Here is a 23735-nt window from a genome sequence, read left to right as displayed (position 1 = left end):
GTACAGTTGCATCACATGACTTATTTGCCAATCAGAACTACTGTGGCCAACGCTACAGTATTTGGTTTGCTGTACGAAGCGCAAGTGTGTTATGTGTGAAAAGCTGATCATAAAAAAGCTTAATTAATTTTGTCTTAAGGCTTCAAATGGTAGCCACGAGGTCCGCAACGCGTGGGCAACTCCTTTTTATTTTTGTTTTTTGTTTTTTTCCTATGATAAATAAACGCATCACCATTGCAACACGCAGACGCTGATAATCGAGCGCCTATCCCGCAGCAGAGGAACTACAAGATGGCGCAGGCAATATTTGAAGTGCTTGAAGGTACGGATTATTTTCTGATTACCACGTAACTACAACTAGATTAAACGTAAACGTGAATTCCGAGTAAAGCGAACGTGCCACGCCTGTTTGGCTGTGCAAAAATACCAATGTAAATGCCTGTAAATGATATGTATTTGGCTTCAATTATAAACACACCCAGAGGAGGGAGGGGGTGACTCAGATTGTAAACAAACAAACAAACAGCTGTGCACAGCCTAAAAGGCAGATGCAGGGGGCTGCGCATGATGTTCTGGTCATACCAGCAGGGCATGATGTACTGTTGTTGTTCAGATGGCAGATTTAGTGTGGTGACAGGCCCCAGCAACCACAAATCACTGTCATATTCATGTGAGAAATTAGTAGTGTGTATATGGAGTTCAACAAAAGCTTTAAAATGTTTTTTTTGTATGCCAAACTATCTCTAACATTGTCATAAGGACCAGTGTGGTGTGCAATAGGTAGTTTTTAATCAGATTACCATGCTGCATGCTTTTTAAATCCCATTGGGACATCTCATTATGCTGTGAGATTTGTATGGTGTCTTTCTAATATGCATCACAGGATATATCATCTACTATGTTCAAATTGTGTAAAAGCCCTCAGCAGTAGTGCCTGGTTGTGGATCTGTGCATATTGAGCACAACAGCCCTGAGGCAGCTCTCAAGACATGATTCATGTTCAGCCTGAGTCACCACGCTGCACAGCTCCAATCTCTGAGAGTAACGCTGCTCTGCCTCTGCACCAGGCATGGACAACCAGACAGTGCTGGCTGTCCAGTCTCTGCTGGACGGCCAAGGTGGAGTTCCCGACCCAAACAACCAGACCGTCTCTGGGACGCCCACCATCCAGTCTATGGGTATGTTCACGAAATACAAAACCATAAACTGCAGCCAGGCATGGGACGATATGAACATTTCACGTCACAGGTAACCAGGCCAAAATAATTCCGATTGACAATATCATCCTGATAATCACCGAGATATGCTTGACAATACTTGACAACAAATCAACAGTGCACTGTATCTGTGTGTACCTGGTGTACACAGGGATATGTTTTTACAAATGCTCAATTTCTTATTTCTGAATTTATTGTAATATTTTGTAGGATTAATGTACATATATAGACGTAATGCACATACTTTAGATACAGCTTATACCAAAATGCACATTTTTTTCCAATTCTGTAAGGCAGCTGTTTATGTTTCTTATGTCTTTTTCTGTTTTTTATCGTTTAATTCTTGTCTTGAGAGTTTGACCTAATTTCCCCTCAGGGATCAAAAAATATTTCTGGTTCTGGTCCTGATTCTGATTAATATTCTTAAAATGGCACATACTGGAATCAGTTTACATTATGTTACGAGACAAATATTTTTATCGCATATATAACTCAGAAAGTCAACATAGGACTCTTAGCTTAACAAGTTAGACATCATCGCTTATGAGGATATTCTTAATTATTCCGATTTGTTTGTTTTGTGTTTTTCGATCGCGGTCTGTGATAAAATCCTATCCCGTCCCATCCTCACATGTTGCAGAGGGGAGTTTTTTCAAGGACAGGTCTTCCAAACACTAAGTGGAAATGAAAGAGCCTCCATGAACTAGATAATATTTTGAACCTGTTGTAGCAGTCAGTGACAGAGAGTGGAGCTTTATTTATATGGAAACAGTGTGCTTTACTACAAGGGGTGGTTTCCCAGACAGGGATTATGCCTAGATGCAGACTAAGATACCCTTTTAAACTGGAATACCTCTAATTCACTGTCTGGGTCATGGATTGAAATAGCCCTAGATTAAGATGAATCTAGATTTAAATGATCTTCTAGTGTTTGTAGTAAATGTGAGTAAATGAAGGTTTAAATTAAACTGCCAAAGAAGCAGGTTTAAAGGACAACTTTGCTGTTTTGGAATGGAGGCCCTACAGATTATCTGGCATCATCCTCAGATACAGAGACCGTCATTTCCCCAGTCGCTTCAGTAACAACATTGCTTTCTGAAGCAGCAAGATCGGTGTATACTCTTTGATCCGATCTCAGAATGTTCTCCTGAAAAAGGATTCACAAACCAGGCATTTGTTAACAAGCAGTATTTTTTGAGGACTTGTTTTCTGCCGGCTGGGCAGAGGGTAGCTACACCGCTGAAGTTTATAGTTTGAAAGGAAATGCTTGGTTTGTGAAATAGTTCTGTTTCAAAATTCTTTTTCAAATGGAGCAGTTCTGTTGATTTAATGATTGGTTTGTGAACCTTTTGTCAGAAGAGCATTGTTAAACGCCAAGCTTCCCGTTTTGGAAGAGCAAAAACTGTGGGATCGATATCAGGATCACTACTGAAGCGAAGAGATGGTCACTCGGTTTCAAAAAAGTGAACATATCCTTTCACTTCAGATTAATGTTTTGTTTGAGGACAAACAGCGTCCAAACCCTGTCTCTACTCCTAATTCCACACAATTCAGGGCTTTTCTAGATCCGTTTCCGGTTTTCTGAGCATCATCAGTCCAGACCTGTGTGCACTCACTTTCCCTAGCACACACTAACTTGAATTTTAACTAATAATCCTTATAGACAAACATCAGTTTTGTTACTCTGTGTCACCAGCTGATCATACAATAGTGATTCAATCTGAAACCAGTTCATGAAAGCTTATTCTCTGTTGTTCTCTGTGGGTGGTGACATCACACACCTAGTCTTAAGGCCTGGTCTTGTTTTAAGTTCCGCCTTGTCTGGGAATCTGCCCTTAAACCTTAGCAGCAGCACGGGCAGCCTGTTGTTTCCTCTCTCCATCACACTCTGCTCCACGTTTCAGATGACGAGGACGTCTTCCTGTGCGGCAAGTGTAAGAAACAGTTCAATTCTCTGCCGGTGTTTATGACCCACAAGAGGGAGCAGTGCCAGTCTAGCGCCCCCTCTCTGTCCACGGTGTCCTTGGCCTCCACCAACGCCTACACCCACGTCCCCTCCATCAGCTCCGGACCACAGACTGCCACCAACAGGCAGGTGAGGACAGAAGACAGATTTTTGTTCTCCTCTAACTGTGCTCTGACAACGGCTGCATAATTAAAGCTTAGTGTTATCATTTCATGATTCCAAACTGTTATTATCACTAGCTCTTTTAACCTGTGGGTATATAACACGTACACTCTGCCCTATTTCATTAACCAATAATAATGGTGATTGTGTGTGTGTGTGTGTGTATTATTCCCCACTCATACACCAGGTGTCCACCTACATCACAGTCCCCCCCTCTCCTCTGACACACACTCTGGTCCAAGGCAATGTGCTGGTCAGCGACGATGTCCTCATGTCGGCCATCTCAGCCTTCACCTCCATCGAGCAGCCCATGGCCGCCATGCAGACGCCCATACAGGTACGAGGCAACCGCCTTCGGTAGTCCAGTTGTCAGGGATCATCCCGGTCTTTGAAAACCCGGAAAGTAGCAGTCATGTTGAAATCCACACCTGAAAGAGAGAAATTCATGGAAAGTAGTGTGAGCAACGCAGTTTGAGGAGTTTAGCTTGAGCTGTATCAACTCAGGACCACCACATAGGAACAGGGAGACAGTCAAGGAGAATCTAAATTGGCTTCAACCACAGATTTTCCAAAAAAATAAAAGGTATATCTGGACCGGATTCAGATATTCTTAGTTAATACAAAGTACACAAATCCTATTGCAAGCTGTCAACACACAAGCTTACTGTTTCTGCAGCACTCACATGTTGGTCAGCGTCCTCGAACCTACCTGACGTCATAAACTGCTTATTCACAAGGGGGCAGCACTGAGTTGTTGAGTGGGGCCGGTCAACAGGGGCCAGTTTTTTAAAAACATTATCAGATTGGATAATAATGATCTAAATATCACAGGATCAGGACTTTGGGTTTTGAAAAACTCCAAACAGTATATAATCCCAGTGAAAGGTGGGATTTGATTACGAAATCAAGGTCTAAATCTTAAGGATCAGAGACTTTTTAATCAGTTTGGAAATACCCAGTTTTCAGATTTATCAGATTACTTTAATCATGGAGGATAAGTTTTTAAATACTGGCCCCAGATGTTCACAGCTTATTGGCCACGGTGCCTGTTGTTGGTGTGTTTACAGACCACTGGCTATCACTCAGCAGTATTTACCTTTAGCAGCTCCACCTTAAATACATAACACCACAACATGCGTTAGCAGTGCAGAGCAAAATTTGAACTGTCCTGGGAGAACACATAGTGGGAAGGTTTTTATGTACAGGTGGAAAAACAGACAATTCCTTTAAGTATTGTGATTCTTGCCTTTACACTTTTTACATAGTTTTTTAGATTCCTGAACTGATGTAATTCAGTTCTTCGATACTTAAAAACTTGACATGCTTTGCTTTTGGAAATATGACTCTTTTTTTCCCATGGTCTAGTGGTAAAAAAGCAAACAAAAATTGGCATTAATCGTAATATGAAATCACAATACATATTGAATCAGCCCAAGTATCATGATAGTACTGGCTAATGACATGGGCATATCGTCCCAGCCCTAACAGATACACCTGTCCTTATTTCGTTTGTCTCTCTCAGAGTAACCTGAGCATGCACACAGCTGGTGTATCTTACCTCCAGCATCACCACCACCTCCACCATCACCACCATCATCATCATCACCAACAGCAGCAGCAACAGCAGCAACAGCAGCAGCAACAGCAGCAGCAGCAGCAGCCCCCCCACTCCCTCCCCTCCGGCCAGACTGCGGCCCACCCCCTGCCGAGTGGACAGCAGCCCCAGCAGCCCCTGTCCTCCCAGGTCCCCGCCAGCCATAGCAACTCAGTGGTTCAGGTCTACAGCACGCTGCCCCACATGGCCGGAGGCGGTAGTGCAGAGATCCACACGCTGGGCCTGCAGCCTTTCCAGCCGGTACAGGTGAGCAGAGCTTACTGGCTTGTTGTAAATGTGTTATACACCGCACATTAAATTCTGACATGAGAGGACAGAAGGAAAATTATGATGTATTCAAGTATTGTATGTATTCAATTCAAGCAGATTAGGAACTTTATATCATGTAATATAATGGAATTTTGTCAACCCAATTAAAAAAATAAACAAAAAAAATAAAATTATTCAGCAAAGACAATATTATTCTCTACTGTTTCCACCTCCTGCTGTACACTGAAAATAAGACACTGAATACATGGTATCTATTTTGTCCAAACAGAATAAGACAGATTGTAAACTTGAATTGGAAGTGTGGTTAAAATTTTGGTTAACCCTTTATAGGGCAAGTGACTATTTTTGGTAATTTCAGAAATTTTACATATCAGGCCCATCCCCTGTCTCAGTCAGTTCAATAATCATTTGGTCTTCACCCAGCCAATCAGCAAAGATCGCTCTACATCCCAGGTCACATGATTGTGGCATTTGACCAATCTCAATGGCTTTGATTTTCTATTACAAAATGAAAATTTTCGAAAAATTTTATAGAAGTAATAAAGTCCTGTCATGTTCTCTAATAACAGTCTAGGGTTGTTTTTTTTATTTCAAAGTATTTCAATGAGTGCCCTATAAAGGGTTAAGATAGAATTGTCATGACAAGTTTAAATAGGTTATGGAAATTCAACATTTTAATAATGAAAAGTCATGGAAGAGTCTGGGAATTTTACATTTGACCTGGAGTTGGAGCCCGGTGCTTACATGGCTGTTTTCTGTTCATATCGTCCTGTGGAACATATCATCAGAGGTGCATACCAGCATTTTAATAATTGCGAAATTTCATTGGGAATACACACAGTGTACTCTGTCCAAGGTGGTTCCATGAGGCCTTGTGTTCTGACTGGGCTGTACTCATTAAACTCTGCTTATGAACTGCCAAGAGACTTTCAAGATACAGAATAACACACTCTCCACTGACTGAGTTTGTCTTCCTCAGGTGCCCAGTCAATGTGTGGAGAGCCAGTCGTTCACCACTCCACCTGTCTACAGCCCTGGCAAGCAGGGCACCAAAACCAAGACCTGCAGCATCACGGCCAACCTGTCGGAGCTGGGCGACTTTGAGAAGGTCATCATCCCCAAACGACTGAGGAACAGCAAGAAAGGCCCTGACGGAGTTCCAGGTCTGTGAGCCTTATGATTGAAGGGGTCATGAGTTTTTGTAACTGGGTCTTGTGGGATCCTACCAAAATTTTGAAACAATGGAAAAAGATACTTCATATTTTGTACTTATGTGTCAAATTAAGTTTGACCATTTCATGTCCAAACTCTACAAGTAGTAAGTGTTTCCTCCAGAATTTTATTCTTGGCAAGGCGCAAAAACCCTTGATACAGTACCATATTTAGACTATCATGGGACATTCAAACTCTCCACTGAAGCTGAGACAGCCCACGTCGTATTGATCATTTCTACAACAAATCTGTATGACAGTATGATGACAACTGCTCATGTCTCGTTAGAATTAACATCTATGTTGGATTTCATTCCACAGCAGAGCAGCTGAAAGGAAAAGGTCCAAAGCTGAAGTGCAATTTCTGTGACAAAATCTTCTCCAAAAACTTTGATCTTCAGCAGCACATCAGGAGGTGAGCTGCAGTGCAACATCTCATTTATAGCTTCATTGACTGCAGCCATCTAAAAATATACTTTCATCCTATTCTTTCAATTCCCCTCCAATTTATTTATTTATGGGTTTTTTTGCAGCCACACAGGAGAGAAACCATTCCAGTGCATCGTCTGTGGCCGGGCTTTTGCTCAGAAGTCCAACGTCAAGAAGCACATGCAGACCCACAAGGTGCTGGACAGATTCAGATAATCAATCTATGTTTTAATGATAAAATTCTGGGATAGGCAGCAGTTCATAGAAAATACCAGTTCTCAGATAGTAGACTCTGGCATCATGTAGTTCCAGCTGTTATATCCATGTAAGATGAACACATCATAACAAACACAGCACAATAAAACAGCTCTCCTTCCCTCGAAGGTGTGGCCTCTGGGTGTGGCCAGCACGGTGTCGAGGCTACCAATCACGGTGAAGGTCGTGCCGGTGTTGTCCAATGAGGAAGAGGGGGGCGGGGAGCAGCAGCAGCCAGGTGAACAGGAAGAGGAGGGGCCACAGCAGCAACGCAGCAGCCAATCACAAACAGAAGAAGAGGCTGCGCAAAGAGGTAACGGCAGCACACGCCGAAACATTTACTTGTGACATTAGGGAAGTTACCATGTGACTATTTTGTCAGGTGGAATTGGATTTTGAAAATTATATTGACAGAACAGGTGTTAAAGATTTTAACATAAGATATTGTCACCGTTCATAAGCTGTGCTGCGTAATGACCCAGCAGCCATTTGATGGAGGGGAACATGCAGGATATTTATGTGTCAACTGAAAGAACCACAAAATTTTCACAATGTGCTATCATGGCAGCATAAAAATTCATATTGAAACAGGGTCTAAATACATCATAAAATGCATTTAGACCCTTATTTCACAAAAGGATGCAGGCAGCACCTTTTGTGGCAAGTCATAGCTTGTGAGCATAAGTTGATGTAAGGACAGATCATACAAATAAAATTGAGTAGAATCGACATGGGCCTTTGGTTCTTCTGCAGTTCCATGTATTTCCGGGTGATTCCCTTTAGCAAGGCACCAGTTGTACACATTTATTGATGTCACCATCTCAGTAGAGGAGTTTGGGGGTCATTGTGAAGGCCTGACGCACGGCTAATGGAAGACATGGTCTGCTGTCACAGGACTAGCAAAAATTCAGTGAAGGAACTGATAATATAACTTTGTTGCTCAGGAAACAGGAGCTGGTTTTGATTTTGGAAGTAGATTTATCTGGTAGGTTGGATGATGGCAGCATGTTATTTAACAGATTTGTCAACAATAACGCACCGTATTAGGATTGGCTGACATCATAACTATACTAAATGTGCCGGTTTTCTGTGCTGGCTAATTACTTCCTTACATTGGTAATCCGAGCAACAGCGACATCTTGTGGTCAGTATCAAATAGTTGGTGTCTTAGTTCAAATTACCAGTGCAGATAGAGTATGCTCAAGAAACACCACAAGTTATTTGGTCGGTTCCCCAGATGGCTGCCAGTTGGCCCATTAGCGATTGGAGAATCCCCCATACGATGCCAATTCTGCTCAGTTCCGTTTCTAAAGGACATGCATTAACAGTGATTAAGTCTCTGTATTTCTTATCATAACATGTTTGCCCTGTATTTATCTTTTTATGAAGGCCTTGTGGTTTCAAAGAGACAGTTTCACTCCACAGCACTTAATGAAATTGCCACAATACTTCAGAGGACAGACTCTGGCAGAACTACTAAACTGACCTCTGTCCCCTGCAGTGACAAAAAACTGTAGAGAACTGTGCCTGTTTTATGCTCAGAGTAACTAAGGTCTAATTCAGGTGAAACTGTTTTCATGAACCTCTTCATGATGTGATTAAACTCAAAAACGGAATATGAGGATCCACTGGTCACTGGGTTTCTTAACTAAACTAACTAAGGGTGTTGCGATTCTCCAAATACTAAATCTAAATGTAATGCTCATTTTAATCACTTTTCAATTTGGTATTGAAATCGCAAGCCCCCTACCAGCATCATATTAAGCCCTTATTATACCTACATTGCTTGACTGCAGAAGCTCCAAGGGAGTCGGAGGAGAGGACCACCGAAGGCCGAGGCGATCCGGAGGGCAGCCAGGGGGAAGACATGCAGAACGGACACAACCAGTCCCAGGTCCAGTCCAGCCAGAAGCAGCAGAGCCAAGCACAGACCAAACAGATCGTGGTCATAGACAGTTCCTACCAGTGTCAGTTCTGCGCCAGCAAGTTCAGCACCTACTTTCAGCTCAAGTCCCACCTGACCCAACACAAGGGGGAGCAGGTGAGTCTAATGTGAACTTGAGGGGTGTGTTTATGGGAGGCAGAGGGGCCGACGTTCAAACCCCCAATTCATGAAGCATCCTCCTTGCTGTCCTCTAGCTTGAGTTTCTATCAGCTCCAGGGCTGCTGCTGAATAGCTGACCCTGTATTATGTGTGATACTGTATTATTCCAATTTTTATTTTTTTAACTAAAGCCCATCCCCTGTCACTGTGAATATTATGGACCCAGTCGGAAAACATTAAACCATTGATTTAAGTGTTCAAGATTTTCATTTGGATGGGTCCAATGATATTAAGAGATCATCACAGAATTTGTTATACAATTTATTATCAGTTACTACAACATCCAGATCTTTTGGGACATATATAGCTTTACCACTGTTCCTGGTCTAAATATGTTTTAATTATATTATCTAAACTCAGTGGCTCACCAGGTCTTAAATGTAACATTTTAACCCTCGGAACCTTCAGTTCAGTCATACAGGTCTTAAAAATGTGGTGGTTTTTCTGTGCAATTGGCTTTGTGGTGAGCAAACAGCCCAGTCACATAAACCGGTTCTGTCAGAGGTGTGTTATTTACATTTTAAGCTGAATTGCAAATTTTGTCTTTCGTTTCAGCAAATGTGCGTGCATGTGTGAGTGTGTGCATGTATGTCTGCATGCATGAGTGTGTGTATTTGACAGAGGCATAGAGAGAGTGATAAAAAATATATATATATACCAAAAGCTACTGATAAGCAGTGCTGGGAGGATTTTGTATTTTCTTACATGAGAACATTAATAAGCATGTCTGGCTCTCTGCAGGTGTATAAATGTGTGTTGAAGTCTTGCTCCCAGACCTTCCAGAAGCTGGACCAGTTCCTGGAGCACATCAGGACGCACCAGGAGCAGCTGACCTACCGCTGCCACCTCTGCAGCAAAGTGTTCCCCTCGCTGTTTGAACTGGGAGTCCACCAGTACTCCCACTGCTTCTGCCCACAGCAGAACACACGCAAGGAAACCACCGTCTACAGGTCAGGGCATCCACATGTCTTATCTGCCCATGAAACTGAGACAATTTGAGCAAAAATTACATAGTTCAGGTTATAAAAGAATGTAACAGAGGAGACACTGATGCCTCGTTGTGATCGTGTATTGGGGAGTGAATGGAGAGTTGAAATGAGGTCAACTGGACTTGTTTGTAGAAGTTTCACTTCTCATCCAAGGGGCCTTTTCCCTTCTGATAGACTGGTGGGGAGTCGCAGGTCTTTAATCAGTGTGGGGATGTTATCCAGGTCATTGATACTACTGGCTCATCAGTGCTCCTCCCCGTTGTGACGACCGCCATTTGTGTCGGTGGAGTCACCTGACTCCAGGAGTGAACAATGATCGTCAGGGTGGTTAGTCCAGTGGATAACCTGGAGGACTGGGAGCTTCCACAGACAATGGAGTAGAGAGTTGCAGATTTCAACAGAACATGTTATTATTACCTCCGTGTTCCAGAGATAGAGTGCAGTCACACTTAACCCCAGGCTACCAGATGTCAACATCTGTCTATTGATACCCATAAACCCTTGTGCTGTGAGGTTGAATCTTGTAGTTGGTTTGGATTCCTTCCTCACTCCTCATTAACAATATCCTCATTAGAGGACTGAGACATGTGTCTTGGTGTGGTTATTTGATGCCACTTGATTTCAATTGGCATTATTCTCACTTGGCCAAACAATCCCAACTAAAGAAGTAAACGCTTTTATTGAGTTTGTATAAATCGCGCCAAGCATTCTCGGTTTGAATGTACCTCTGGTTTCCACGTGATTTATAGCTTATATGTTGCTTCGGTCTTCAGGTGTGTGAAATGCCAAAGCAAATATTCTACCCAGGAGGCCCTGGAGCAACACTTGCTGACCGCGTCACACAACTTCCCCTGCCCACACTGTCAGAAGGTACACACACACACACACACACACCTTGGAACTGTCGGATGTCTTGAAATGTTGTGTTTTATGTCTAGCGAAGATAAACATACAAGTTACAGGTGGCTCAAGGGACATAGTAGCACACAGTAATGCATATTGTGAATCCCCCTTCCAAACTGACTGACCCCCACATCTTTGACACAGATTTGATCCCAAGTTGGGGTGTTAGGGGTTTGTCCCACGGCTTCTTCTTAAATTTTACGTCACATTTTAAGAGCTTGTTGCAGTCTCTCCTGATCTATCATCTCCCTGGTCCGTCAGGTTTTCCCATGTGAGAGGTATTTCAGGCGCCACCTCCCCACCCACGGCGTCGGGGGGAGGTTCAAGTGTCAGATCTGCAAGAAGGCCTTCAAGACGGAGCACTACCTCAAACTGCACACTCGCATTCACTCAGGTCTGAAACGCTGCCACGATGCTCTTACCTTGTTAAAGTCACAGAACAGGATAACATTTCTGCTATTGAAGAAAAATTCCACCTGACTTTGCATCATCTAAGCACATTTCATTTTATCTCTAGATTACAATGAAATGCAAAAGTGGAAAGATTGATCATTTTACTTTTTTATTTTTAGTTTTGAAACTGAAGTCCTTGTTTTCAGACACTTATTATTTTAAAATGCTGCAATAAACAGAATGAGCTATACTGCTTCCTCAGCTCCACCCTGCTCAACTGTAAAATATATTATCACACATAAAGATGATGAATTTCAAAAATGCTTCTAAAGGATCTAGGAATAGGTCTTCCCAGACGATCTCGGAACAGCATGCACCCCGTGTCTGCTGACCAGCACAACACAGCCACTCCAGTTAGCCTGCAAGTTCAGTTAACATTGGAAGGTAATAGTTAGATCATTTGGCTGGCTCAGTTTGTGTCAGGGTTAGCTCCGGTTTCTCCTCCGGGAACCAGAGTAACATCTTCAAAGTTGTTGGACATCAAACTGACTCGTTACCTTGTTCGCCATCTCCATCAATCAGAACCGTCCACAGTTTGTGTGTATCTCTGCCCAAAAGTTGAAAACGTCTCAAAGCTCCAGAATGGTATGAAACCATAAGAATTAGTGTCGGAACAGTTCCGTAAAGTCAAAGCCAAGGTGTGAGTTTGATGCCGAAGCCGTGCTGTGTTTTCCAGGTGAAAAGCCGTATAAATGTTCCCTCTGTGAGGCGACGTTCAACAGGAAAGACAAAGTGAAGCGACACATGCTCATCCATGAACCCTTCAAGAAGTACAAGTGTCCCTTCAGGTGAGACTCTCTAAAAACAGCCACTGAATATTTAATTAGAGAGGTGATGATGGCAAACTATGGAGGGATAGTTAGATTTACCATTTACCTATGTACATTTCCCCTTTTTCCACCTTTGTTCCTTCCTTTCGTGATCCACTCGTCCCTTTTTCTTTTTCCTCATGTTCCCTCCTTCCTTCCCTGTCAAATTATATCCTTCCTTTTCTTTCATGTATCTGTTTTCTTCCACGGTGCCTACTTTCAACATAGTTTCCGTGTGTTTTGTCTTCAGGACGCATGTAGGCTGCACTAAAGAATTCAACAGACCGGACAAACTGAAGGCGCACATACTGTCCCATTCTGGTGAGTGAAAAACAGCAATTAATAATTATGCTAATAGTGTTATCAAAGAATTGAATGTCATTTGGACTGGCAAGGTGCTTTTCAAAACAAAGTTACATCAATGCTATGGAGAAAATGTACTTATATTTATAGACTGTGTGGAGCCTTTAGCAGGACCTTCTCACAGGTAGGGGGGAAAATGAAACCAAATCTACTCCTGATAACATCGTTGTCACAGCCATTCATATTTCACATCAGGTATATGTGCAAAAGAGGTTTCCTTTCTTGACACATTTAGTAGACACCCATCACCAAGGGAGAGGAAGGCGCCAGGGAACAGCTGATTAGATTTTGGCAGTGAACCGGATCTGGGATTTCTGCCATTAGATGACTGGTTTTGTTTTTAACCTAATAGAGATAACAACTTGTTTCCAGATCCTATGGGGATGCATTCATGGTCAGGAAATCAGTCTGACTTAAATTTGAAGTGAAAGCAGTGATGTGTTTTGGGTGGAACAGCGAGTTGGAGAAGAGTTCAGTATTTGCTCTCTGCAGGGTTTCTAGCTGTGATTGCAAAGAAAAGCAAACCCAGCAGATGATTTCAACAAAATGGCATTCACGCAGTTACTAATAAGACGTAGTCAGTATGTCGAACAGCGGCCTTTCCTCCAGTTTTTGCTAAATTGCACATGCAGTCCTGTTGTGTCTTCAAGTTCTTACATCTGTTCAGAAATAAGATTATAAGCCTGAACTGAAATGAGAATGGATCCGAATCCTGCTATAATTAGTCAGTCAGTCTTGCTGTCTGCATTTACGTTATCAGCTGTGTTTAGTAGTGATGCCCTTAGACTTTTTTCACAGCAGCCATTTTGACATGAAATAGCAGGGTGAGCGCAGGCATCACTAAGGATATCGATTTCAAATTGCGCTCCATGTCAGTGCACCACATTCTTCCCAGTGAGCCAGCATGAGCAACAGCAGGACCCCGGCTCTGGTTGACCGAAATGGAATGAAACCTTAATTACCGTCATCAGCAACGCCTGTGTTTACCCTGCTATTTCATGTCAAAATGGCTGCTGTCCATGAAGATCCTGACAAGACATTCAGTATCTCAGGAGAAATCAACAGACAGACCTCTGTATGTGCAGAAAAGGTTTCATGATCATTAGCTACACCAAATGATGACTATAATCATTATAATGAAAAATGATATATTTTAGTTTACCGTCGCTTTAAGGTACAAATTAAGTGGGCGACACCGGCCCATTTGTAACAAAAGTGATAAAAGTCATTAGTCTCACAAAGACCTCTCTCCCCTGCAGGGATCAAACCCTACAAGTGTCTGTTTTGCCAGAAGGCGTTCAGCCGCAGGGCCCACATGCTGGAGCACCAGCAGTCCCACACGGACAACTACCGCTTCAGATGCTCCGCCTGCAACAAGGGCTTCACCAGGCAGAGCTACTACCGAGACCACAAGTGCCCCGCGGCTGGGACCGCAGCCGGGAGTGGGACGGGCGCCGCGGGGGCCGAGACAGAGGGAGAGGAGATGGGAGGAGCGGCGATGGCGGAGGAGAAGGACGGAGAAGGCGAGAGGAGGCGGAGCAGGTTGGCGAGGAAGGCGCACAGGCTCAGGAGCGCGGGACACGGCGGCGGGGAAGACGACGGTTCAAAAGGCAGCGACGATCAAGAGGTGGAGGCGGACAGGGACGAGGAAGAGGAAGAGGAGGAGGAGGAGGAGGAGGAGGAGGAAGATGGAGAGGGCAGGAGGACCGGTGAAGACCCTCAGGCTTCCATGTCCATCCCCGCCATGGAGGGGCAGCCTGAGGGCAGAGGGGAAGAGGGGGATGAAGGGGTGGAGGGCGCCGCCGAGACACTGCAGCAGATGCAGAGTGACAGTCAAAACTGCTTGCGGCAGCCATGTTTGTAGTCCAGGCAGTTTTTGCGTCATCGCCTTTGTGAGCAGATTCCTGGACGTGCACCAACTAACAGACTGAGTCACACACTGCCAAGTCAGCACCTGGGAATGAGTTATTTTGATTTGTTTTAAATTAAAACGCTATTTAAACTGTACACGTATTTTTTTACGGTCTCTGTAAATGAATTGCTTTTGGGGACATTTTTCATCAATGTTCTCTATTGCCAGAAAAAAAAAAAACAGCGGGCCTGATGTATAAGGTACTTGTTCTTTTCTATGGTTTTCTGTTAAATGAATGGAAGCTAAAAGTTTAAGTATGTTTTTCTTCTCTGAGGCGCACTCCCATCTTGTTTTAAAGGGATAGTTTACCCATTTTGAAAAATGTGATATTATTTCAGTTCCTGTCAGCCTCCTGCTGTTGAGTTGGACTTCCTGCACTGACTAACATTCTTAAAAATAACCGCCTTAATCCACGCACAGGAGGTTCAGCATCACTTTGCACATACTGCTTTCTGACACTAAAATGCCAGTATGATTACTGAGTGCACACAGTTGATAGTTTTAATCAAATAACTGTTAAAAAAATGTATTTTTCCTGTTAACTTTAATAATCTGAGCGGATTGAGGCTGCTATTTTTGTGAATTTTAGCCAGGAGGACGTCCACCCCAATGGAAGGAAGCAGCCAGCATCCAGAGTCCTGCTGGATCTCTGCATAAGCACATCATATGAACTGTGCTGCTGGGAATAATCACAATATTTAATGCTGTTACAGATTTCGTTGCACCCTCTGCTGCAGAGTGGCACATGGGAACCGGTTCATCCACAGAAATATATTCACACCGAGAGCAAAACCCTCCTCTGATCCTCTTATTTTGTTATACATGGCTAACCTGTGATGTTCAGTTTCCACGAGTTATTCTGTGATGAGCTGTTATAATCAGCTTGACTTTGATCGGAGCACGTCTGAAGCCGTTTCAGGTGGTGTCTCCGCCTCTTCTTCAGTGGATTTGTCTCAGCAGAACATGGCAGGCCTACAAAGAAGCCCTTGCTCTTTGATTCCGAGGAAGTCACTGTTCGCGTTTTAGATCACCGCAGCGTTTTCTGCTGTCAAAGTCCACTTTAGCTGCCGGAAATATCTGGAGATGACATCACATAGTAGACCTTTGGCCCGAAACAAGAAACACACACCACCAAATCAAACAGGGGGATACATGGCTCTCCTACTATAGTGTTACAGTATTAGGGTGGCTTTTTTCCTTTAAAAAACGAATAAAAAAAAAAGTGTTGTGGCCAAAATAAGCTCCGAAATATGAACACAATGCACAGTACCCCTTTGACACCTGCATCACAAGAAGTCGCCAGTCCATGTCCAGACACAACCGGATGATAGAAATCACATTGAAATGACCTCTGTATGTGACTCTGAGCCAATGGGAAAATTGTGCTGCTGCTAAAATGTACACATTTTTTTTAAGTACACTTGTGCAATTTCACTGGGACTACAAAGGAGAGCAACGTCAGCCAGCTGTGTTTCAGTTACGCTCCGTGGTTTGTTAAATAAATGGACTGTCTCCGTCTCTTATTCTTGACATGAAGCAGGCAGCATCCATGGTTTTCATATTGATCTGTGCATTCAGGGCTTTGCAATGCTTTGTTACATCCTAGGGGTTAATTATTTGGCATAAATTATTAAAATTACAACATCTTATTTGTGCTGTAAATTGGGGGTCTTGTAATGTTAAATGACACTGGTTGTGTTGTTTGGTTGCATACAAACTTTACTCACAACCCAGAGGTGGAATTTGCATTTTGAACATATTTTGACATTATCTAACATAATAAACTAAAGCCTCCTTCATACTCAGAGGAAATAGTTGAATGTAAATAATGTGCAAGGCTCGCTCGGATTCAATTGACACCGAGGTGAACTTCCATTTCATCAGCATTGCATTTGGTGGGGAAAAGCAAACACTGCATTCACATTCATAAAACACTGAAAATGTGTGCAGGCTGGTAAACGGCGTTATTAATCAAAGGCACACGCTCAAACCTGTTGATTTAATTTATTAAGGTGAACAATTTCTATTTTACACATCCTTCATGTACATCATAAATCAAACAGGGAAAAGAAAATAGAGTGTTACCATAAACCTCTTATTAATAAAACCTTGCTTTTTCTTTCTTTTTTCTTTTTTTACAAAAGGAAATGAATTTGTTATTGACACCATTTACAAGTTATTATCATATACAGGAGAGTGAGAGCGGTTTAGTTGTAAAAGGATGCTAGAACAAAAAAAAAAAATTAAAAAGGACCAGAGGTTTTATTTTGCAATGCGACATAAATTATGATATTTACACATTTGCTTCTCTACTACATCCCTGGGATTTTAATTCATGATCGACCCCAGAATATGATTTAAAACAACGCTTCCTCTTAAGGGCCTGCTGCATGGGCGACAGTTTGAGGCTGTTTTTCCATTTCTCCTTCTTTATCATGATACGTTCTGTATAATCCACTTTATTACTGCACATTGAGTGGTTATTCTCAGTGGTTATTCCCAATCCCTGCCTTGATATCCTCAAAAATGAGACCCTTGCATTATCACCTTAAGTCTCCTCGCTGGTGCTGAGATGATTCCCCAAAAGAGACAGAGAGGGACTTAGCGGGGCCAGGTCAACATAGCACAGGGTCACAAGTATTCATTCATTTGAGCATTAAGCCCAAAGAAAAAAAAAAAGGAAAAAAAAAATAGTTCCTGGAGGGAGTGAAGAGACGGATACTGAGTAAGGCCTGGCGAGCTCTGGTCATCTTGAGTGGAAATCAGGCTACCTGAAGCCAAAGGACAAAGACAATCTCAAAGACGCATGAGGAAAACCAGATCTCAGATTTGCTAGCACTGTTAAAAAAAAAAAAAAAAAAAAAAAAAAAAATCCCAGAGCTGCGGTTTCTCAAACCCACAACATCTGAATCTGGTGCTCCACTCTCACAAGCCTTCTGTCTTCAGTGCAGTGCAGTGATTCGTTCAATGCTTACTCTATGCAAGTTTCAGAAATTTGCAGTAAGCCAATCGCTCGTGCGAGAACAGACCCGGTCTCGAACCCACTAAACACTTCCTGATCTCCAGCGAAAGAGACGGCTGTGTAACCAATCCAAGTATTTCACAAGGCCACGCCAAAACAGGCAACCAAACCGCCACGTTTTCCCACAAGGGGTTAACCATCTTCTTAAGCTCTGTTATATTAATGCTGGTCAGATATAAAGCCAACCTGCTGCTGCTGATGATGAGTTTATCTGTGGGCACAGCGAGTGCGGTTTCACACTGGTAGAGCTTTTGCTTTTTTTTTTTTTTTTTTGTGCAAACACACCAGCATTTGATAAAACTGGCTGCCCCATAATCAACACTGTATTGAGAATCCTCCCTAAAATCATACCTCAAACACAAAAAAGGAAAATTAGACTCGTATAATTTTGCGTTGGGTCCAAGATGTTTCTTTTAAAGTGTCATCTTTGCAATTATCAATACTGAAATCAGAGGAAAAAAAAGATCCTGAATGGTGGCCGTGACACCAAATCCTAAAAGATGCTACTGCTGGAGGTCGACTGCTGCTGATTTTCTACCAAAGTGAAACATTTATCAAATGTGTGAAGTGAACAATCAAAACACTAGGAGAGACTTCACCACATTTTTGGCATGGATTTATAAATGAATCTTTCCCATCGATACTGTGTTTCATCTAGGGCAAGAACGCACGCAAGGAAGATGAGATTTTCCGTGATTATAAAATATTCGACAGTAGAAACATGGTAAGCGCTCTCTCAGACTCACCTTAAAAATGCTACATATACGGAGCTACATGTAGTTTCTTTTAGACCTCTGCAAAATATGGATCCAAAATTTTATCTCAACTGAAAAAAAAAACAACAACTGTGATTTGATTTGGTTTGACTTGCATTTGGTGATTCTTCCGCTCGCGTTTTTGTTGACACGTTCAATCGAGTACACGTCAAGCACTTAAACCATGAGACACTGTTTCAAAATACTTATTCACCCCTGATGGGTTTCTTCAGGCATCATTTTAACACCGACACCTCCTAAAGGACGAGAGGGAGGCTGTTAAGCGTCTTTAAAGTTGCTCTTGTGAATACAAACATTTTTCACTCTCCCAGAATATTCTGACCTTAGACATCCCATCCTGTACCAATAAGAGTGGCCCTATAAAACTAGGGTCTATTCAAGTTCCATTCATGTCCTCAGACTTTTCCACCGCTATAAATAATGGGGTTTACAAGCAACCCCTCACAATCATTACAAGATTCACAGATCAAATACTATGGAACCAAAAGCACAAGGCTCTCTCTCTCTCTCTCTCTGCATATATATTAGGCATGTCTCCTTGATATCAACTGAAGCACCAAGATTGTCTGCTGTCACGTGAGCATTATGTCCAACTAATTAGGAGCACTCCTCTTCACGATCCACATTAACCAGCTGAAAGCTACCGTCCCTTTGTGTTTATTCCTTTGTTTTAAACAATTGTCTGAAAAGGGGCTGAACCAGAAAAAAATCTCAAAGCAACAAAGTCTGAAAACAAGGGCACTCTTTCAATCTTGCTGTAAAATGTCAAGTTCCAACAGTTTTAGGGACTGAAGCTGTGAGCTCCTCTGACTATGAGATGGTTTAACCACAAGGCCACACTGCCGCCCACCATCATATGATCAGATGTGTGGCTTGGGATTAAAAAAAATAAAAGAAGCTTTTCCACAAAAGGAAAGCTCTGGGGCACAGAGACTGAGCAAATGATGTTGGGAAGGGGGATATAATCTTGCTGTTGTGTCCGATAGATGCAACAAAGGGTGGGTTTCCAGATTTCCATGCATGATGTGGAGCACACTGACAGTTGGAAGTAGCTTCCAGTGGTCTGGTTTTGGTTAAAAAAAATATCATATACCCATCAGGCTTTGACGCCTTCCGCGTCCAATCAGCGTTAAGGTACACAGGGGAGATGCAAGTTCCCAAATCCCAGCTCCTTTTCAACAACATGCAGACAGCAGTTATGCACACACACCCATACATGAACAACACACGCCTTTTGAAAAGACTCCCTGATTTGAACACTGGATATTAAACTCTTTTAGACTCCATCCATCGCTGTGTTTTCTCTTGGGCTTCTCCTCGCTTCTCTCACTCCTGCCCGAAGCCTTCTGTCTCCTCGATGGCGAACATCAGCTTCTCCTTCAGCTGCTCGTAACTTTTGTAGGGGGGTAAGTCCAGTCTGTTGAAGCTGAGAAAAGAAAACAGAGACTTTGCTGCATTTTTGTATTTGGATCTTTTGGGTAGACTTACATTCAGTCTGATGGGTGCAGCCCACACTTGCAGGATTACCCAAAATTCATAGCACAAGGATGTGACAGTATAAAGACGACAACAATCCATAAGAGAGGTCGTCCTATCAAAGTAACTGACAATGGCATTTATTTATTTTTGTTTATTTTTTTTTGTGTGTATTTTTTTTTAATGCTTTTCACTTTACATTTGTTAAAGTATTGATGTGTTGAGGTTTGATATTACACCCATACACAAAATGCCTGATCATTTCTTGTGTTGTGATCTACACTGAGGGAAAAAATATGAGGTCTTAAGTCCTGTCTGATGAACAGTTTTTGTCCCCTTGCAGATCAGCTCCCTTGCAGTCTTAGCGTAATGATGCAAAACGCTGCAGTTAACATCACAGGAAATGAGGCTAAAGTCCATAAAAGGCCGAGTCTTCGAGTGTTGACATTTGGATCCAGTCTGACTTCTCTGATGTTCACGCCAGTTAAGAGCCAGTTAAGAGCTTTGCTTGCCTTTCCAAACATAAAAAGTGCTGCCAATCAGATGGCAACATCTGCCTCCTGATACCCATAAACCCTTACACTTTGGAGTTGTGGATTTCTTGTATTTGGTAGAGATTACATTCTCATCGAGCTCGAGCTCATTTCTCTAGGAAGAGGGATGAGAAACATTTTCAGGTGGTGATCTGACCACACTTGAGTTTGAAAGCTCCCCTGGCCAAACAAACCAAACTAAAGGAGGAAACACTCCACTACTGGCTTGAATGTGCGCTTGTATGTGAACATTTAATATTTTCATTGCCCAAGGTGTGGAGATATATTTTGGTCCTTGGTGAGTTGACCAATGTACTGTCACAGTTGAGGGTTTGATTCCCGCTGCAGCCATGGTAATGTACATGAGATAAAAGCTTATTCCTCACAAGAACAAGAAGTAGTCTCTAAACACACTCACCATGTGTGACTCCTGGGAAGCCAGTTCTCTTTTCCCACCTTCTCAATACAGAACTTCTGGGGCCCGTTGCTCCCTACAAACACAAACACCGGTCAGTAGGAGCAAGAATGCTCTGAGTTTAAAGACCCCATGAAATAGTTTCTTATTTTCTTGATTTTATGCATTTCCTTTTGAAACAGGATGTTTGGGCAGGACATGGTGCAGGGAAGGCTCACTGACAAGTGCAAACCAACAGGATATCAATTTGAGAGCGAAAAACACTTAAAGCTTAAAGTATTTAAAGCAAAATGTGGATGAGAGAGGATGTTTAAAGATTTGTGAAGGTTTTATTGGTTGAAATTTTAATTTACACCCATTAGTGCAGGATGATGTCACTATTTAAGATGCTCTGTTTTCCAGGAAGAAGAAGTCATGAGAGGTCATTTCATGGGGCCTTTAACTAATACACCCTTATAAATGTAACAATGGTAGAAACTGGATTGGACAGGGACTGGCACTACAATCTCTGCACACAGTAACAAACCTTCAACAAGTTTAAATACTCCCATATGGAAAGTGATTTAAACCAGCTACAGAAGTAGCCTGAAGATATTTCTGAGTGTGTATAAAATTAAATATATTATTATTTATCAACTGATAATCTGTATTAAAAAAAGGATGGTCAAATACAACGGAAGGAAATACATTAATTATATATGCAAGAGCATGAATGTGGTTAGGTGTGTTATCTAGACACCATACTGGGAGCACTGATTGTCTGCATGGGGACTGTGATGCCAGGTTCAAATGGGTTTGGTATATTGCTGTTGTTTTACCCATGAGGTCGGCGAAGCCTCCAACAGGCAGCCTGCAGGTACCGGTGACAAACTGCAGCAGCCTCATCCTCTTCTCGTTGTCCATCTCCTTAATCAGCTGCAAGTCAGAGCAACGTGCCATTTTAAACACTCAGAAAGAAAACCTGCCTTACCAGGGATTCAAAAAACCTAGATACATTAACAGAGCAATTATGAGTAACAAACAGAAGTAGACATGAATCCTAAATGAAAACCTGTGAGAAGTGAAAGATGTGTTGGTGAACTCTAGTTAATTCTGAGACAGAGAGCAACTTATCTCAAATATAATGATAATGAAAGTCAAGAACCAAAAGTCTAGTGTCCGAAAAGCCGTACTACTAATACCATGTAATGAGGACTGACTGTCTTAATGTGTTCATGGAAAAATGTGGAAAATATTGTTCATCATTGCTGGCAAATCATGCAGTTTCCAGAGTGCCTACAAATTGCTGAATGAGTTCTGCCGCCCCCCTTAAGGGTGGTGACATGGTAAGTCATTTTTGGTAAGTGACAATGGACAATGCTCCCAGGAACGACTGAGTTTACCACAGGCCAGGGTCAAAAATGTATTCAAATGTTTCCTGGCAACAAGAGCAATAATAGCAACAACGCTGACGCAACTCCATGGGCACTGTTATCCCTGACAGCTGGGGAAAGAAGTGGCTGTGTGGCCCTTACTTTATTTTATATTTTTAAAGAAAAGTTTTGAATCTGCTTTCCCTCACACCAGCATGAACATAACACCTTCTAACAACAGAAACGGGGTCAATAAATAGATAAATGGATGAATAAAAATGCATGAATGTTTGTAAATAAATAAATACATAAATAACAATGACTTAGATGTGAAACGGATCAATAACAACAAAAACAGACAAAACATGTTAAAGAGATGATATTACAAGATTCATGACCCAATAACTATTGTTTCATTAATTTCCTAGTTGAGCAATTAATTTAATTTGGCTAATTTCTCATTTTCCCCAGTCAAAATAATTAAATTATCTGTTTTTCCGCCTCCCCCAGTGTTGCACTATATTACAGTAAAAATCACCATGGGTGCACTGACCTGCCAGAACCAGATGATCTGTTTGCTGCTGCGGGCGTAGTGCCGGTAAATGGTGTTTCTCTGCCAGTCTGCCAGGTCGATCTCTTGCATACCACACAGCATCACCTACATGACACATGGCTCATTTTAATGTATCTGATATCGCTTCACTGTCAGTGGAGTTATTTTGTGTAGCAGAGGAAAAAACAGTTTCAATGAAATCAGCAAAGAAACAGAGATAAATGTATTCCAGTCCGCACTGCAGTCACAACATAACAACTTGAAGGAATTAAATGGAAATGCCACCAGTTCACTGTTCCTCCATACCTCCAGCTCTTTAGCATCAAAATACTGCAGGTACTGCTGAGGGAGGACCTCGTTGAAGCCTTCGAAGAACGCCTGCGTCTGCTCCTCCACTCCTCTGGACAGCCTCCACTCGGCTACTAGCCTGTAGTGGGACACACACACACAAATACACACACAAACACAACTAATAAGACAAAAAAAATCACCGAAAGGCCATGTCTGTGTTACCTTGAGGTAGCTGAAAGACATTTAATGAAAACACCTGTAATAGTGACACAACCCACATAACGTAATGAACCTAGAAATTTGTCCATCCAAATTTTACGTGACTCATGCTGTATCCAAAACCAAAAGACCGAATCGAACGGGGAAATGTGATGAAAATATCCTAAATATTGCTAAAAACTTTTTATAGTTGCTTGCAGCAGAGAAGTTTGTTGTTGATAAAGTCTGAAATAAAATGTGACGGAGAAACATTTGCTGAAACAGTAACGAGACAGCATTTTCAAAACGTCTTTCCACCAAAACCTCCCGGAGATGTCATAGGAGCAATTCTTTTTGTCCCCAGACAGCAAAAAATATATGACCAAAATTACCTGACAACACAAAACAATATCAGCTTGCACAATACTACTCAGTTCTTGAAATATTATTGATCTCTGCTG

At 42.2% G+C, this 23735-nt stretch overlaps 2 protein-coding genes across 2 annotated transcripts in view; one reads left to right on the top strand and one right to left on the bottom strand.

The window, feature by feature from the left end:
• The first annotated feature begins 264 nt into the window (after positions 1–264).
• znf341 (zinc finger protein 341) lies at positions 265–16194 on the top strand. The gene is made up of 16 exons (XM_030055174.1): positions 265–322; positions 1068–1178; positions 3122–3312; positions 3533–3682; positions 4868–5206; positions 6210–6393; positions 6763–6856; positions 6975–7065; positions 7255–7438; positions 8922–9166; positions 9971–10179; positions 10992–11088; positions 11383–11515; positions 12251–12362; positions 12634–12704; positions 14006–16194. Exons 1-16 carry the CDS (start codon positions 292–294, stop codon positions 14608–14610), a joined length of 2847 nt encoding a protein of 948 aa, XP_029911034.1. The 5' UTR covers positions 265–291; the 3' UTR covers positions 14611–16194.
• Positions 16195–16882: 688 nt separating this feature from the next.
• The window catches only part of itchb (itchy E3 ubiquitin protein ligase b), a 34984-nt gene continuing 28131 nt past the window's right edge, over positions 16883–23735 (bottom strand). The window contains exons 20-24 of the mRNA XM_030055175.1: positions 23092–23212; positions 22786–22890; positions 21699–21795; positions 20884–20956; positions 16883–19882 (exon numbers count right to left, since the gene is read on the bottom strand). Coding sequence (XP_029911035.1) covers positions 19783–19882; positions 20884–20956; positions 21699–21795; positions 22786–22890; positions 23092–23212 — 496 coding nt within the window. The 3' untranslated portion in view covers positions 16883–19782. The remainder of the gene's footprint in view (positions 19883–20883; positions 20957–21698; positions 21796–22785; positions 22891–23091; positions 23213–23735) is intronic.

Source organism: Myripristis murdjan, chromosome 7, assembly GCF_902150065.1.
Source record: "Myripristis murdjan chromosome 7, fMyrMur1.1, whole genome shotgun sequence".
Classification (NCBI taxonomy): domain Eukaryota; kingdom Metazoa; phylum Chordata; class Actinopteri; order Holocentriformes; family Holocentridae; genus Myripristis; species Myripristis murdjan.
This window is presented reverse-complemented; position numbering and strand designations above follow the sequence as displayed.

Excerpts from the sequence above, each read along its gene's own strand:
- znf341 (XM_030055174.1), top strand. The coding sequence starts at position 292 with ATGGCGCAGGCAATATTTGAAGTGCTTGAAG. Across the intron at positions 6,857-6,974 it reads CTTCAGCAGCACATCAGGAG|CCACACAGGAGAGAAACCAT; the intron begins GTGAGCTGCAGT and ends GTTTTTTTGCAG. Across the intron at positions 11,516-12,250 it reads GCACACTCGCATTCACTCAG|GTGAAAAGCCGTATAAATGT; the intron begins GTCTGAAACGCT and ends TGTGTTTTCCAG.